Source organism: Palaemon carinicauda, chromosome 29, assembly GCF_036898095.1.
Source record: "Palaemon carinicauda isolate YSFRI2023 chromosome 29, ASM3689809v2, whole genome shotgun sequence".
NCBI lineage: Eukaryota > Metazoa > Arthropoda > Malacostraca > Decapoda > Palaemonidae > Palaemon > Palaemon carinicauda.
Window position 1 is genome coordinate 95714955 of NC_090753.1, and position 14663 is coordinate 95729617.

General features: G+C 38.6%; 1 protein-coding gene across 1 annotated transcript in view; it reads left to right on the forward strand.

Moving 5' to 3' along the window:
* Positions 1–624: 624 nt before the first annotated feature.
* The window catches only part of LOC137622736 (transmembrane protein 245-like), a 63067-nt gene continuing 49028 nt past the window's right edge, over positions 625–14663 (forward strand). Inside the window, exons 1-2 of the mRNA XM_068353328.1 lie at positions 625–734; positions 9865–10075. Coding sequence (XP_068209429.1) covers positions 9908–10075 — 168 coding nt within the window. The 5' untranslated portion in view covers positions 625–734; positions 9865–9907. The remainder of the gene's footprint in view (positions 735–9864; positions 10076–14663) is intronic.

Genomic DNA, 14663 nt, shown 5'->3' on the forward strand with positions numbered 1-14663 from the left:
TTAGTTTTTATCTTCAAACTGTTTCCTTTATTTACATTTATTATATCGTTTCTTCTCCATTTAATCTCTCTCTCTCTCTCTCTCTCTCTCTCTCTCTCTCTCTCTCTCTCTCTCTCTCTCTCTCTCTCTCTCTCTCTCTCTCTCTCTCTCTCTCTCTCTATATATATATATATATATATATATATATATATATATATATATACTGTGTATATATATATATATATATGTATATATATATATATATATATATATATATATATATATATATATATATATATATATGTATATATATATATGTTCTTTTATTTTTTCTACTCCTCCCACCTTGAATAAAACATTTCCTATTATCTTATTCTTTTCCTCTTCCTATGGCTTCTGCAATTCTTATTTTTCTTTAAAGAAATGCATCATGCAGGAAAAAGAATTGCCAACTTGATCATATTCTTTCATCATATAAAAAGTAATTTAATTAGCTAAATATGGCAATAAATATATTAATGGATTAGGAAATTATTATTATTTATAATATATTGATATCTCAAATCCAAAATTAATCCAATATTTAAATTAAAAAAATGAAAATACATATGTAAACAAATGGTACCCCTGCGCAAGGTTACTTAGTGGTAGTGGCTCTCACGAGTGAAAGGGCCACATCGTAGTTATTACTTTATTACACATGTAACGGCCTCTTCTACAAGATTATTAGTAAGTAGGATCATTTATCCCATCAGGTAGGAGTCCTTGAGTCCTTGATTAATGTCCTTAAGTAAAAAATAGATTTTATCCTTCGAGATCTAACTTGAGGGTTGACGTAAATCCCAACCCTTTTAAGGTGAACATTTCATCGTAGGTCGTTAAAACGAAATTTTTATGAAGAAACAGCTGTTGTTATTAGATTTAAGTGGGGTAAAGTCATTACTGAAGGATATTTGATGCTCTTAAATTATCATGTTAATTAAAACTATGTTGATATATATAGGGTTGGTACTTGAGATATTTCTTGGGACACCGCCCCAGTGGGTGTGAAACGGCCCATGTTCTATAAGGAAGGTTAGGTAGGTCCGTTTTAACGTTTATACTTCAAATTTGATGAATTCTGTTCGGTAAATTTGTATTGTATTACAGGGTGTGATTTCGAACAGAAAATATATGATTTCCTATAGTATATAACGTGATTTAACCGAATTTGACCTTCATTTCAACCAGAATCAAACAGATCAACCAATCCGTCTAACTTTAAGTTGACGAATTGGTTGATGTTATTACGGATGAAATGAAGGTGAAAACCGGTTAAATCTCGATATTTCCTACACGAAAACATATATTTTCTGTTAAAATGGTTAAATATTATCACTGTTGACATATATGTTGTGTTAAAATATTTAGATATAAGCGGGGTGTCTGCCGTTTTTGGGGACAGGGATATCTTTCTTATTACTAGCCAAATCGTATTTCATTATGGGGTTGATGTTCTTTACAATTTTCTAACATACCATAATATGATGTTATTTTATCATTTTGAATAATAGCACAATTTACCTTTACCACGGCAATATTTTCTAAGTTCAGCATGGTCCGTACGCAAGTCACGGGTAGCTCCTGCTTAGTTTCCAACTTTCCCGATAGATAGAGCCCGTGTCATCCCAGTCTAAGAATCGTTCGGTTTTACAATTTAATACTGTCCCGTCAATCTACATATTTACCCCTTAGTTAAGTATGTAGTTTTTAAGGACACGTCATGTATAGTGATATTTGATACTGCTGGGATATTTATCATGAAATGTTATGTTAGAAAAAGGCCGTTACAATGCGTCGTACGCTGAAGCCACGGCCAACTTACTCGGTCGTAAAACTTCGCGCAATCATTGTTTCCTGCCTGATTATAATAACACCCGTTTGGCGGCGCTCGATTCGCATATCAGCTGGTCGCGCAAGCATGAACAGTTTTCGATGTTCGTACATATGTTTTCGCTAATTCCAACAATTTTCATTTTAATCTCTTGTTAAGATTGTTATTTCGTTCGAAATCGTCCCAAAATTATGCCGAATACTATTTTGTTTTATATACAAACAAAGGTTAGGTTATCCAACATCTAGTTAAGATATTTCGTCAGATAAAGCCAGTGTCAAACAAAGCAACCGAACTAACCCTTTCGTGGGCCGCGTGATTTCAAATTTTTAATCCCCCCCACATGACCCGAGATTGACCTACAGCTGACCCTTTCCAACTCTAACCGCCGTGATGGATAGACCTGTTCCGTATAGTTTCTCTTTGAGTGATGTTTTCGAGTTTATCTCCCGTATTGATCAGATTGATGCAATTAAGACTCTCAGATATATACATCTACGTGATGTCACTCGTGTTACCCCCGAATTCTTTCACTATTTATTTCGAGAACCGGAGGATTTTGGTTTTAGCGACTACGAAATTTAAGGTAAGCCTGAGTAACCTATAATATGATCATGTGGATAAGATATAATTTTGAGTGCTGCCCAAAGTTTTTTTTGTGTAGGAGAGAGACTTACGAAGGGGGTCCGGGAGGGCTTGCCCCCGGGTAGGGGTAGTGACCTGGGAACTACTAGGATTGTTTAGGTTGGGTTTGTGGGGTTCGTATGTTAGCAACAGTGTTTGGGGGGTCGCAGGGGGGCGTCAGCCCCCCCGTTCAGTTCACGATGAAGGTAAGGACATGGCTTGTAGGTCAGGTTAAGGAGGGGAATTTTGGCTTAGTTGTCCATTTTTCTCGCACATTTCCGACATCCATGACCAGAGGGGTCCTAGTATGTAGATTGTTGGGACAAGCATTTACAAAACTAGTGATTTTAATATTTCGTTCCGTGATCATTCCCGCGAAAAAGAGCAGATTTTCCTACTTAGTTTCCAACTTTCCCGATAGATAGAGCCCGTGTCATCCCAGTCTAAGAAACGTTCGGTTTTACAATTTAATACTGTCCCGTCAATCTACATATTTACCCCTTTGTTAAGTTTGTACTTTTTAAGGACACGTCATGTAATCATTCCCGTAAAAAAGAGCCGATTTCGGACTTTTTTTTACTCGATTTCAAGAAACATTCGGTTTTACAATTTAATACTGTCCCGTCAATCTACATTATTTACCAAATCATTCCCGTAAAAAAGAGCCGATTTCGGACTTTTTTTACTCTATTTCCGGCCGGTCAAAGGGCTGTCCCCAAAAATGTATTTTAAATAATTTTTCCATATAACTATTACACAATATATAAAAAGTACAAAAAGGGCACAGAACCTAACAAACCCACCTAACCTGGCCTAGAAGTACCCCGGTCACAAAACACATATAATGACTATTGAGGAATGACTTACTTTTATGAAGAAGGCGACGAAACTTGTGGGTCACGGGAGGGTGAGACTGACGGATAACTCCTATGACTGGGATGTGGATGGATGGGGGGCATCGGGGTCTTGTGGGTCGAGGGGGTCCATTGTCTGTTGTTGTAAAGGAGGGTAGAGGCGACTGGCAGTAATGAAGAAGTGGTGCAGTAACGTATGTTCTGGATAGTAGTGGGTAAAAAAGAACCTGGAAATATATTGCTTGAAATATTCAGTCTTCATTCCAGGTCTCTGAACCCACTCCTTCACTTCTCTCCAGAGCCGTTCTATATTTTGAGTATGGATGGTTGGGTCTAGGGGGTCAACGAAATGTTCTGAATGATTAATAGACTTATGTTCGTAACCAATTTCCGAAAGAGAGTTGTATGCAGCCCACTTATCACTGATAATAACACTACCAGGTTTGATATATTTCTGAATGAGGGGAATTAGAGTAGAAGAATCTCGTTTAGTAGAAAGGGGGGGAACTAAAGGGATAATGAAAAATTTCTTGGATTCACGTTCAATACCCCCAAAGACCCATATGGCACTTAACGGTCTACCACGGTTGTACAGTGATACCTCGGTAGTCGAACGACTCTATACTCGAACAATTCGGAGTTCGACCAAAATTTTCGAGAAATTTTTGCTGCGGTGCTCGACCAAAAATTCGGTACTCGACCAGCCGAACACGTGACGACCGCATGGGCTTTGTGATGATCGCGCCATCTCGGCCACTCTCGCTTGTTCGGGAAGCATCAGTTCTCTCGAGAGCGTCACTCAGACAACGCGCGATCAGCATTCGTTGTGATTTAGTGATTTTCAGTGCTTTTAATTGCTTTTTTAGCTTTCATAATGAGTCCCAAGAAAGTAATGAGTGTTAAGGGGAAGGAGAAGAGGAAAACAGTGCGAACAACGATCGAGTTGAAGAAGGAAATTATAGCGAAATATGAGAATGGTGTACGAGTGTCCGATTTAGCGGTAGAATACGGAATGGCGAAGTCGACCATTTCTACGTTTTTAAAGCATAAAGAAATGATTAAGAAGGCGAATGTTGCAACGGGAGTTACGGCGGTAACTAAGCAAAGGCCACAAGTGATTGAGGAGATGGAAAAGTTGCTTTTAATATTTATTAAAGAAAAACAGTTGGCCGGGGAAAGTGTTAGTGAAGCGTTCATTTGTGAAAAAGCGTTGCATATCTATGAAGAATTAGTGAAGAAAAGTCCGAGTACCAGTGAAAGTGATTCATTTACATTTAAAGCGAGCAGGGGTTGGTTTGAAAAGTTTCGTAATAGAACAGGTATTCATCGTGTTACTAGGCATGGGGAGGCAGCTAGTTCGGATCAAATTGCAGCCGATAAATACGTGGGGGAATTCGATCGGTACATAAATGAACAAAATTTGATCGCACAACAAGTCTTTAATTGTGATGAGACTGGGTTATTTTGGAAGAAAATGCCAGCCAATACGTACATTACCAAGGACGAGACGAAGATGCCAGGTCACAAGCCAATGAAAGATAGGCTAACATTGTTGCTGTGTGCAAATGCAAGTGGCGATTGCAAGATCAAACCCTTGTTAGTGTACCACTCGGACAACCCCCGGGTGTTCAAACGAAATAATATTTGTAAAAGTGCACTACCAGTTATGTGGCGCTCGAACACTAAATCTTGGGTCACAAGACAATTCTTTACTGAGTGGATAAACGAAGTGTTTGCCCCCCAGGTTAAGGCTTACCTCATTGAAAAGAGCTTGCCAATGAAATGTCTTCTGGTTATGGACAATGCTCCTGCACATCCTCCAGGTCTCGAGGATGACTTGAAAGAAGAATACAGCTTTATCAAAATCAAATTCTTGCCCCCCAATACTACTCCCATACTCCAGCCCATGGACCAACAGGTCATTTCAAACTTCAAAAAACTCTATACCAAGGCCCTTTTCAGAAAGTGTTTTGAAGTGACCAGTGACACGAAGTTGACCCTAAAGGAATTCTGGAAGGAACACTTCAGCATCCTCAACTCTGTTAACATGATTGACCAAGCTTGGCGAGGTGTGACCTATAGGACATTGAACTCTGCCTGGCGTAAGCTGTGGCCATCATGTGTCACAGAGAGGGAGTTTGAAGGTTTCCAACCAGAGGCGGGTCCAAGCACTGCTACCCCTGTAATTTCTGATGACACTGATGTCGTTGAGGAAATTGTTGTCATGGGCAGGAGTTTGGGGCTTGAGGTCGACAAGGATGATATTGATGAGCTTGTAGAAAGCCATTCTACCGAGTTGACTGTGGAGGAATTGTTGCACCTGCAACAACAACAGCAGCAGGATCTGATTGTGGAGCAGGAATCTTCAGAAGAGGATGAGGTAAGGGAGGATGTTCCAAGTTCTCTCATCAATGAAATTTGTTCCAAGTGGGCAGATGTGCAGGCTTTTGCTGAAAAATACCACCCAGAAATTGCAGTAGCAAACCGGGCAGTGCATATGTTTAATGATAGTGTCATGTATCATTTTCGAAAAATACTGCAGAGGAGGAAGAAACAATTAACAATAGACCAGTTTTTCACAAAAGAAAAGAAAGCTGCTACATCAAAGCCTGTTTCTCCTCCAAAGAAGAGACAAAGAAGAGAAGAAACCCCTGAAATAGATCTGCCCACCCTTTCATTGGAGAGAGAAATAACTCCTGAAGGAGAACTACCCCGCCACATCATGGAAGGGGACTCTCCTTCCAAGCAGTAACCTCCCCCTTCCATCCTCTCCACATCCATCCCTGTATGCCATCGAACCGCTGCTCAAAGGTATGTTCACTACAGTACAGAAAATGGTTTAAAATTGTTTTATTTTAGTACAGTAAATGGTTTAAAATTGTTTTATAGGATTTTCTGACCAATTTCATACACATTTAGATAATTATTGTTGTTTAGGTACACGTTTTATTAATATTTTGGGCCTGTTCGAGTGCTTGGGAACGGAATAGAATATATACCATTATTTCTTATGGGGAAAAAAAATTCGGTACTCGAACAAATCGGAGGTCGAACACGGATCTCGAACGGATTATGGTCGAGTACCGAGGTATCACTGTATTTAGATTTACAAAAATGAGATTCGTCCATTTCAACTGTTACTCCATCACCAGCAATCACCTCTTGATTATCGAAGAAGTATTCGGTAACCTCGGAACAGAAACTTCTCCAATCGACACTAGTTTTCGAGGATATGTCGATACCATGCATGAGGGTCTCATGGTCCAAATGTTTATGCAAAAAGTGGTTTGCAAATATTATCTTCCATGGGGGTAGACAACTTTTCCCCAAAAATGTACCTTTATAGGCAGTAACGGTATAACCACAACGACGTTTCTTCTTAGTTTTAGGTATGATGGAGTCAGAATTACAATAAAACACGTGAATGTCTTTCCTATAAGATAAAAGAGAACGCCACTTGGGGCACTGTAAACGTTGAGGAATTACGTTGTGTGATTTAAGGAAATAATCAAGATTGGCTGAAGAATCATAAAAATCACCAAGGAATTTAGCCACTGCTTTTAGGTACGGAATACTGCAGCCGTTACAAGTTTCTATAACTTCCTGCATCGAAAAATACGAAAAAATAAATCTCACTTGAATTGACGCACACCTTACTAGGTCAAAGGTTACAACGGAAAAAGGATTGGAGGAAGGGGCATGAACAGACCACTCAAAGAGATAAAGGAAGGGGGTGTAGGGAAAATATCTGTAGATAACCCCCTTGTGTAAACTTTGAATAGGCATCGGTTGGTGATTGGTTAAGGGAAAAACAAAGGAGACTAGCAGGTAAATATGAATGAACTAAATAGGGAAACTAGTCCAGAGCAAGTATTTATGTGAAACAGAGGAGTGAAAAGGAAATAACAAAAGAAAAGAAATAAAAACAATATAGGAAGATAAAATGGAATGAATGATAAATAATATTGAATGGGAATATAAAATGAGATGATTTTACCGTGAATGAACTGGATAGGGAAACTAGTCCAGAGCAAGTATTTATGTGAAACCGGGGAGAGAAAAGGAAATAACCAAAGAAATAAACCCAATATGGGAAGATAAAATGGAATGTATGATAAATAATATTGAATGGGAATATAAAATGAGATGATAATACGATAATAAAACGAGTAATTGGGGGGGGGGAAGCGTCTGCGCAGGGGGAGTGATATTTGCGCAGACCGAAAACTGGTATGCACGAACGTACGTACAAATGGGTGCCAATGTTAGAATGGAATGCTAACATTTGATCTACATCAGACGTTGGCAGCACTGGTTACTGTATTTTTTCATGAAATAATCTTTGCAACGGCTCTTCCAAAGTTTATCCAGTTACACTGTTTTGTATTTTCCTCCGGTTATAATACATTCAAGAAGGTAATGTATAGAGAAGAAAAGGCTTGTTTTACGATTATATATCGTTTCCCCAGTATGTTTTCCCCACCCAAAACCCCGAGTTCCCACTGGGGGTCCCCCATTATCGTAGGATATACAGTAGATGTATATATATTTCTGAAACTATTCATTTGCGATGGGAACGAGTGTCATTTTCGAAGAGAGCGTAATTTTTTCTATAAGAAAAAGTAGTTGTTTTCCTAGGTTACATTGCCCTGTAATACACTACAATGAAACCTTCTGTTCTATTAGAAAGTAAAAGATGTTAAAAATTGGGTTAGATTGATGTTCTGCCTAAAAAGTGACATATACCAATAAAACCTTAGCTTTGGCCAATGCAATATTAAAATTAATTCTGGAGCCTTTGTATGTCGGCGGCTAGTGCGTCTTTAGCGTGGCTAAAAAATTGACACAAATTAACATAAACTGCCCAACCTAACCTACAAACTGTGTCTTTGACTACTTACCCAACGAGGGCGACCCCCCCCCTGTTCACTCATATTCTTAGTTAGCTTTGGGCAATGCAATATTAGAATGAGGTCTGGAGCGTTTGTATGTTGGCGGCCAGTTCTGCCAGCGTGCCTAAAAAATGGACGACACAAACTAATCCAAACCTCCCTCCCAACTTATCCTGCAAGCCATGTCCTTGCCTACTTACCTAACGGGGGGCTAATGCCCCCTGCGACCCCCCTTACAATGTCGTATTCTTAGCTCTCATCATACATAGAGGTGGCCACAATCATACATATACCCCTTAGGTCTAATGCTAAATATCATTTAGACTTTTAACAAAATTGTATTTGTAAAAAAGGATTAATTATAGGCTCCATTTTAACCTAACCTAGTGTGATAGAACCAGGAAAATAGCCCTTAAAGAAAGTCAGTAAAGTAGACACAGCTGGTTGTCTGACTGGAAGCTTAGCTCTCTCAGAAATCCTAGCATAGCCTGATGGAAAGTTCAACATTTCGAAATATAATTTTACGACAGGGATCGTCAGTTATGTTCTATTGAATGCGACGAGGGTTCAATGTTTAAAGATGCTAGGGCCCTAGATTCCCACTCCCCCGAATCTAACTCTAGTTGGAAAAGCAAGATGCTATAAGCCCAAGGGCTCCAACAGGGAAAAATAGCCCAGTGAGGAAAGGAAATAATGAAATAAACGATATAAGAAATAATGAACATTTAAAATAAGTTATTTTAGAAACAGTAACATCAAAACAGATATTTCATACATAAACTATGTCAGCCTGTTCAACATGAAATCATTTGCTGCAAATTTGAACTTTTAAAGTTCTACCAATTTCAAAAGTTTAAATGAGCACCAGCCGCAGCCTCTTGGCCCCATTCCATAGTATAACTACCTATGTTCCACTCAAAGTTGGGCTCTACATCCTACATTTAGCGTTGGTTATAGGGGGAGACGTTAGGGTTTGACAGCACTGTAAATCTTAGAGTGAACTTTCCCTAACCATATGCATTTATAGGAAATTTTAGAACAGGTCGAAGGAAATTTTACACTATGGCAGGTCAAATTGGAGCAGATTAATTAAGAGGAGTTGGAGGTTGAGATGGGGAAAGAGCAGAGGTAACTTATGAAAAGTAAACATTTGAAAGTACAACAGGTGGGGTCTGAAGGTGCATTTTGCAATAATTTTTAGTATAGTTTATCATACTGTAGATTTACCACTCTCTTGGTAGTTATTAGCTAATGAAAATCTTGTGTTAGGGAGAATGACAGCAAGAAAATGAAGTGTAGGCTCTAGTGCTTTCTGAAATACTGAGGCAAACATACTTTACTAACAAGAGCAGCCAAAGCTCTCCATTGCAATGTGCAAAGACTCTATTGCTGTTTGAAGTACAAATGATCAGTTTATTGACTTGGAGTTTTATATTTTGCAATTGGAAACTATGTAGAACAATTATTTTGGCTATTGCAGTATGTTATCATATGTATCTGGATATAAGGAAAATTTAAATAGATTTTATATCGAGACAAAAATTTTATTTATACCATGCTGTTTAGGATTGTCTTAGTGTGGGGAGTATGGCTTATATGTTCATTATAACATTTCCAACGTTATTAATTATTATCTTTTCAGGTCTCTACTTGTATAGTTATGATAAGCTAATTAGAAAGCAAAGATGGCAATGTACGGAGACAGCGTCCGTTCTCCACTGGAGCAGGTCTGGAGACAATTTGTTCCCCAAGGCTATGACCAAGCATTGCGGAATGCTTTCTACAATGTTGCCGCTGTGGTGTTTGTGGTTTGCGTAGCCGCAGCCGCCTGGTCTGTCTATATGATTTTTCAGGTGAGGAAAAATTTATTTGTAATATTTTGGTGGCATTAAGGCTAATGGTTTTATAAAATGGTTAGAGGAGGAAATAGTACATCTAATAAAATTCACAATAAAGTATTTTTATCTAAGTTATAAATTGTAAAAGTAATTAGGGTATGAAAATATGTACAGCACAGTACACTAATGTTCAAGCTCACTTTTAGGGGATGAAAAATATATGAGTTTTTAAGAGGTTGTAAATCTTTACGTAAAGTAAGCTGTACAATTTATAATCTGATACCATTACTTAATGATAATAATTTAGAAAAATAGTAAATACTGTACAGTGAACCCTCGCTACTTCGCGGTTCGACCATCGCGGATTCACCACTTCGCAGATTTTTTCCATAACCCATATATATACAGTAACATATATATATATATATATATATATATATATATATATATATATATATATATATATATATATATATATATATATATATATATATATATATATATATATATGTATGCATGTATTTATGTATATATGTATGTATGTATGTAGGTACAGTGAACCCTCGTTTATCGCGGTAGATAGGTTCCAGACGCGGGCGCGATAGGTGAAAATCCGCGAAGTAGTGACAGCATATTTACCTATTTATTTAACATGTATATTCGGACTTTTAAAACCTTCCCTTGTACGTAGTACTGTTAACAAACCACCCTTTAATGTACAGAACACTTAATGCATGTACTACAGCACCCTAAACTAAAACAGGCACAAATATTAAAGGCGATTTTATATCATGTGTTTCCTAAACACCTAAAAAGCACGATAAAAAATGGCAACCAATGTTTTGTTTACGTTCATCTCTGATCATAATGAAGAAACAAACTCATTTAGTGTACACATATATGTACGTATAGGTTAGTTTTTGCATCGATTATATTGATTATACAGTACTGTATGTTGATTTTTTTATTACCAATGTTTTAGTTTACGTATTTTTCTTAGGACTTCCAAATGAAATCTTTTTCTTTATGACGCCGCCTGAAACGACGGCGTGTACGCTCAGTAAACAACCACGCTCAGAACAAACAAGGCATTTAATGCGCATGATGATAGTGATAAATAATGATACAGTACATACAGTATTTACAGTAAAAGCATTTACAAAATATGTTACCTTACAAATATAAATTATACAGTACTTGTACGTAGCAAAGCAGGAAAACAATTTGAGAGAGAGAGAGAGAGAGAGAGAGAGAGAGAGAGAGAGAGAGAGAGAGAGAGAGAGAGAGAGAGAGAGAGAGAGATTGTTTTACGTACGTAAATGTAAATTTAAAACAAAAAAAATATGATAGGTTACAACATGTAGACTTTTAAAACCTTCCCTTTAACTTAATGCATACAGTACGTACATTACTAAACTATAAAACAGGTTAAAGTAAAAAATAAAGATTGTTACTGTACTCACCACGAAAGAAGTTCAAGAAAAACTTGAATGACGATGGCGATGAATTTGCTGCACAGTAGAAATGATGATGATGAAGCTGATGATGTGTTCTACTGTGCAGTCAATGATAGTATTTTACGTCTCTTCAGACGGAGGTGTCTTTTCCTGGGACACCTCTTCAACTTCTTCAATTTCTTCCGAAGGCGTACTAGCAGGAGGAACTGGCTCTTTTTTGCGAGGCTGGAAAAACATTGTGATCGGAAGTTGTTGCCGCTGCTTCTTTTTTCGATCCAAGAGCATCCTGTAGGGAGTCGTGATGTCATCAACCTTGTTGCAGAATTGCATCGAGCGAACCATATCCTCGTCCCACTCTTGTAACATTTCTTTCGCCTCCTTCATATGGTTGCAGAACTTGGCAAGCCGTTCTAATGTTAAGCCCGTTTCTTCGACAATTTCTTGGGTCTCTTCCTGGGTACCCTCACTCTCTTCCTCACTTGCCGATTTCGTCAGGTCTTCGAGGTCTGCGTCAGTTAGGGGCTGGGAATGGCAGTCCAACAACTCGTCGACGTCTTCAGTCGTCATGTCGCCAAACCTGTCACCCCCAATTATGGCAGCCAACTGCACAGATTTCCGTATTGCAGAGTGTTGGATTTCCGACGGAGTAAATCCCTTGTCGTCGTAAACAATATCGGGCCACAGCTTCTTCCAGCTCGCATTTACGGTTGCAGGTTTCATCTCTTGAAGTGCCTTTTGAATATTCTGCAGGCACGTGGCTATGGTGTACTGCCGCCAGTACGCCTTCAAGTTGAAGTCTTCATCCTCGTCATCTTGGGCAGCATCCACACACGCAACGAGGTCCGCCAAGGTATTCTTCGTGTAGAGGGCCTTGAACGCCCTGATAACCCCCTGGTCCATTGGTTGAATTAATGACGTGGTGTTGGGTGGCTGGAACTCAACCTGAACGCCCTCACGCGACAGGTCAGTTGCGTGTCCACCAGCGTTATCCATAAGGAGAAGGATCTTGAATGGCAAGCCCTTCTCTAAGAGATATTCATGGACTTGCGGGATGAAACACTGGTGGAACCAGTTGGAGGTCAGCATCTTCGTAATCCATGCTTTTTGATTATGCATCCAGTACACGGGAAGGAGATTCTTATTTTTATTTTTCAAAGCGCGAGGATTTTTCGACTTATAAATAAGCCCCGGCTTTAACAAAAATCCAGCAGCATTGCCACACATCACGAGGGTAACGCGATCCTTGAATGCCTTAAAGCCAGAGGCTTTGGCTTCCTCTTTGAACAGGAAAGTTCGCGACGGCATTCTCTTCCAAAACAAGCCGGTTTCATCCATATTAAAGACTTGTTCCGGCTTGTATCCACCTTCAGCGATAATGTTCTTGAAAGTCTGGTTCACGTAAGTTTCAGCAGCGGCAGTGTCAGCGGAAGCAGACTCCCCATGCAGGGAAACGCTTTTCAGGGCGAAGCGTTTCTGAAACTTCGCGAACCATCCTTTGCTTGCGGAAAAACGTTTCTGAGGCTGGGAATCAGTGGATGTCCCTGGTTGAGGATCATCTGCATCATCATCATCTTCAGCATGGTTGCCGTCGTCCTCTTTAGGTTCCTTTGCAGCAAAATTCTCATATAAGCTCAAAGCCTTTGTTTGGATGGTGTTCGTATCCAACGCTATGTTCTTCTTCCGGCAGTCGGCAATCCACACAGCTAAAGCACCTTCCATGCGTACGATCGTTTTATTACGCGTTGTAACGACTCGCTTCGCTGATCTGCTAAAGGTGATTGCAGCAGTCTTTCTAATGTTCGCCTCGTCCTTCTTGATGTAGCGAACGGTGGATTCGTTGATGCCAAAATGGCGGCCGGCGGCCGCGTAACTTCTACCATCTTTTAACATGTCGAGAAGCGTAACCTTCTCAGCTATCGTCATCATCCTTCGGTGGCGTTTAGGCTCACTACCAGCCTTACTAGAAGCAGAACGCTTGGGAGGCATTGTAACAGAAAGTTCAACAAAAAGTTCAACTTAAAACAGTCGCACACAGCACAGATTAAACTTCACAAAGTTAAGAACGTCTACTCAGCAATACGCGGAAAGAGAAAGTGAACGATGCAGCCCCGCGAGAACTTTGATGCTGCGGGTAGAAGATGCGGGCAAAACACCAATCACAGGCTAGATAACAAAACTTGAGTTTTGATTCGTCATCTATCAGCGCTTGAACCAATCACAACCCGTCTTAGTACTATGGCGCGTTGGTTACTCATAGAAGATGCCCCCGCGCATACTGAACGTACGTAGATTAAGTACAATACCGTAATAATAATAAATAATGATAATAATACTGTACAGTAATAATAATAATAATAATGATTAATAATAATAACAATAATAATTTTATTAACAACAACAACAATAATAATAATAATAATAACAATAATAATAAAAATTTACGTACGCTATTTTACGCCTCTCTCTCTCTCTCTCTCTCTCTCTCTCTCTCTCTCTCTCTCTCGTACGCTTACAGTATTCGAAATGTGATTTTTGCAACAAAGAATATTATTGGATGCAGTACTGTACTACGTACGTATACATACAAAAGATTCATGGAAAAGAAGCACATCCATTACAGTACACACCATTCTAATATGGTATGACTGCATCTGATTTGCGTTTCATGTTCGATTTAATTTTACTACGTACTGAATTATTGTATGATCACATTCTCTTTTCGTGTTTTATTTCTTTCTGTGCTGAATTATATATCATATGTAATGCAATGAACAATCAGTAAGAGCAGATATTACTAATTACAGTATTAATGGAATTACAGGTAACAAAATATCGTATTTGGTTGTCTTCAGATTTCGCGGTATTTTCGAATTTTCCGGAAAATCCGCGATATGTATATATATATGGGTTATGGGAAAACCCCGCGAAGTGGTGAATCCGCGATTGTCGAACCGCGAAGTAGCGAGGGTTCACTGTATGTATATGTGTATACATATAAATATATATATATACACACACACATACATATATATATATATATATATATATATATATATATATATATATATATATATATATATATATATATATATATATATATATATATATATATATATATATATATATATATATAAATATATCTAAAG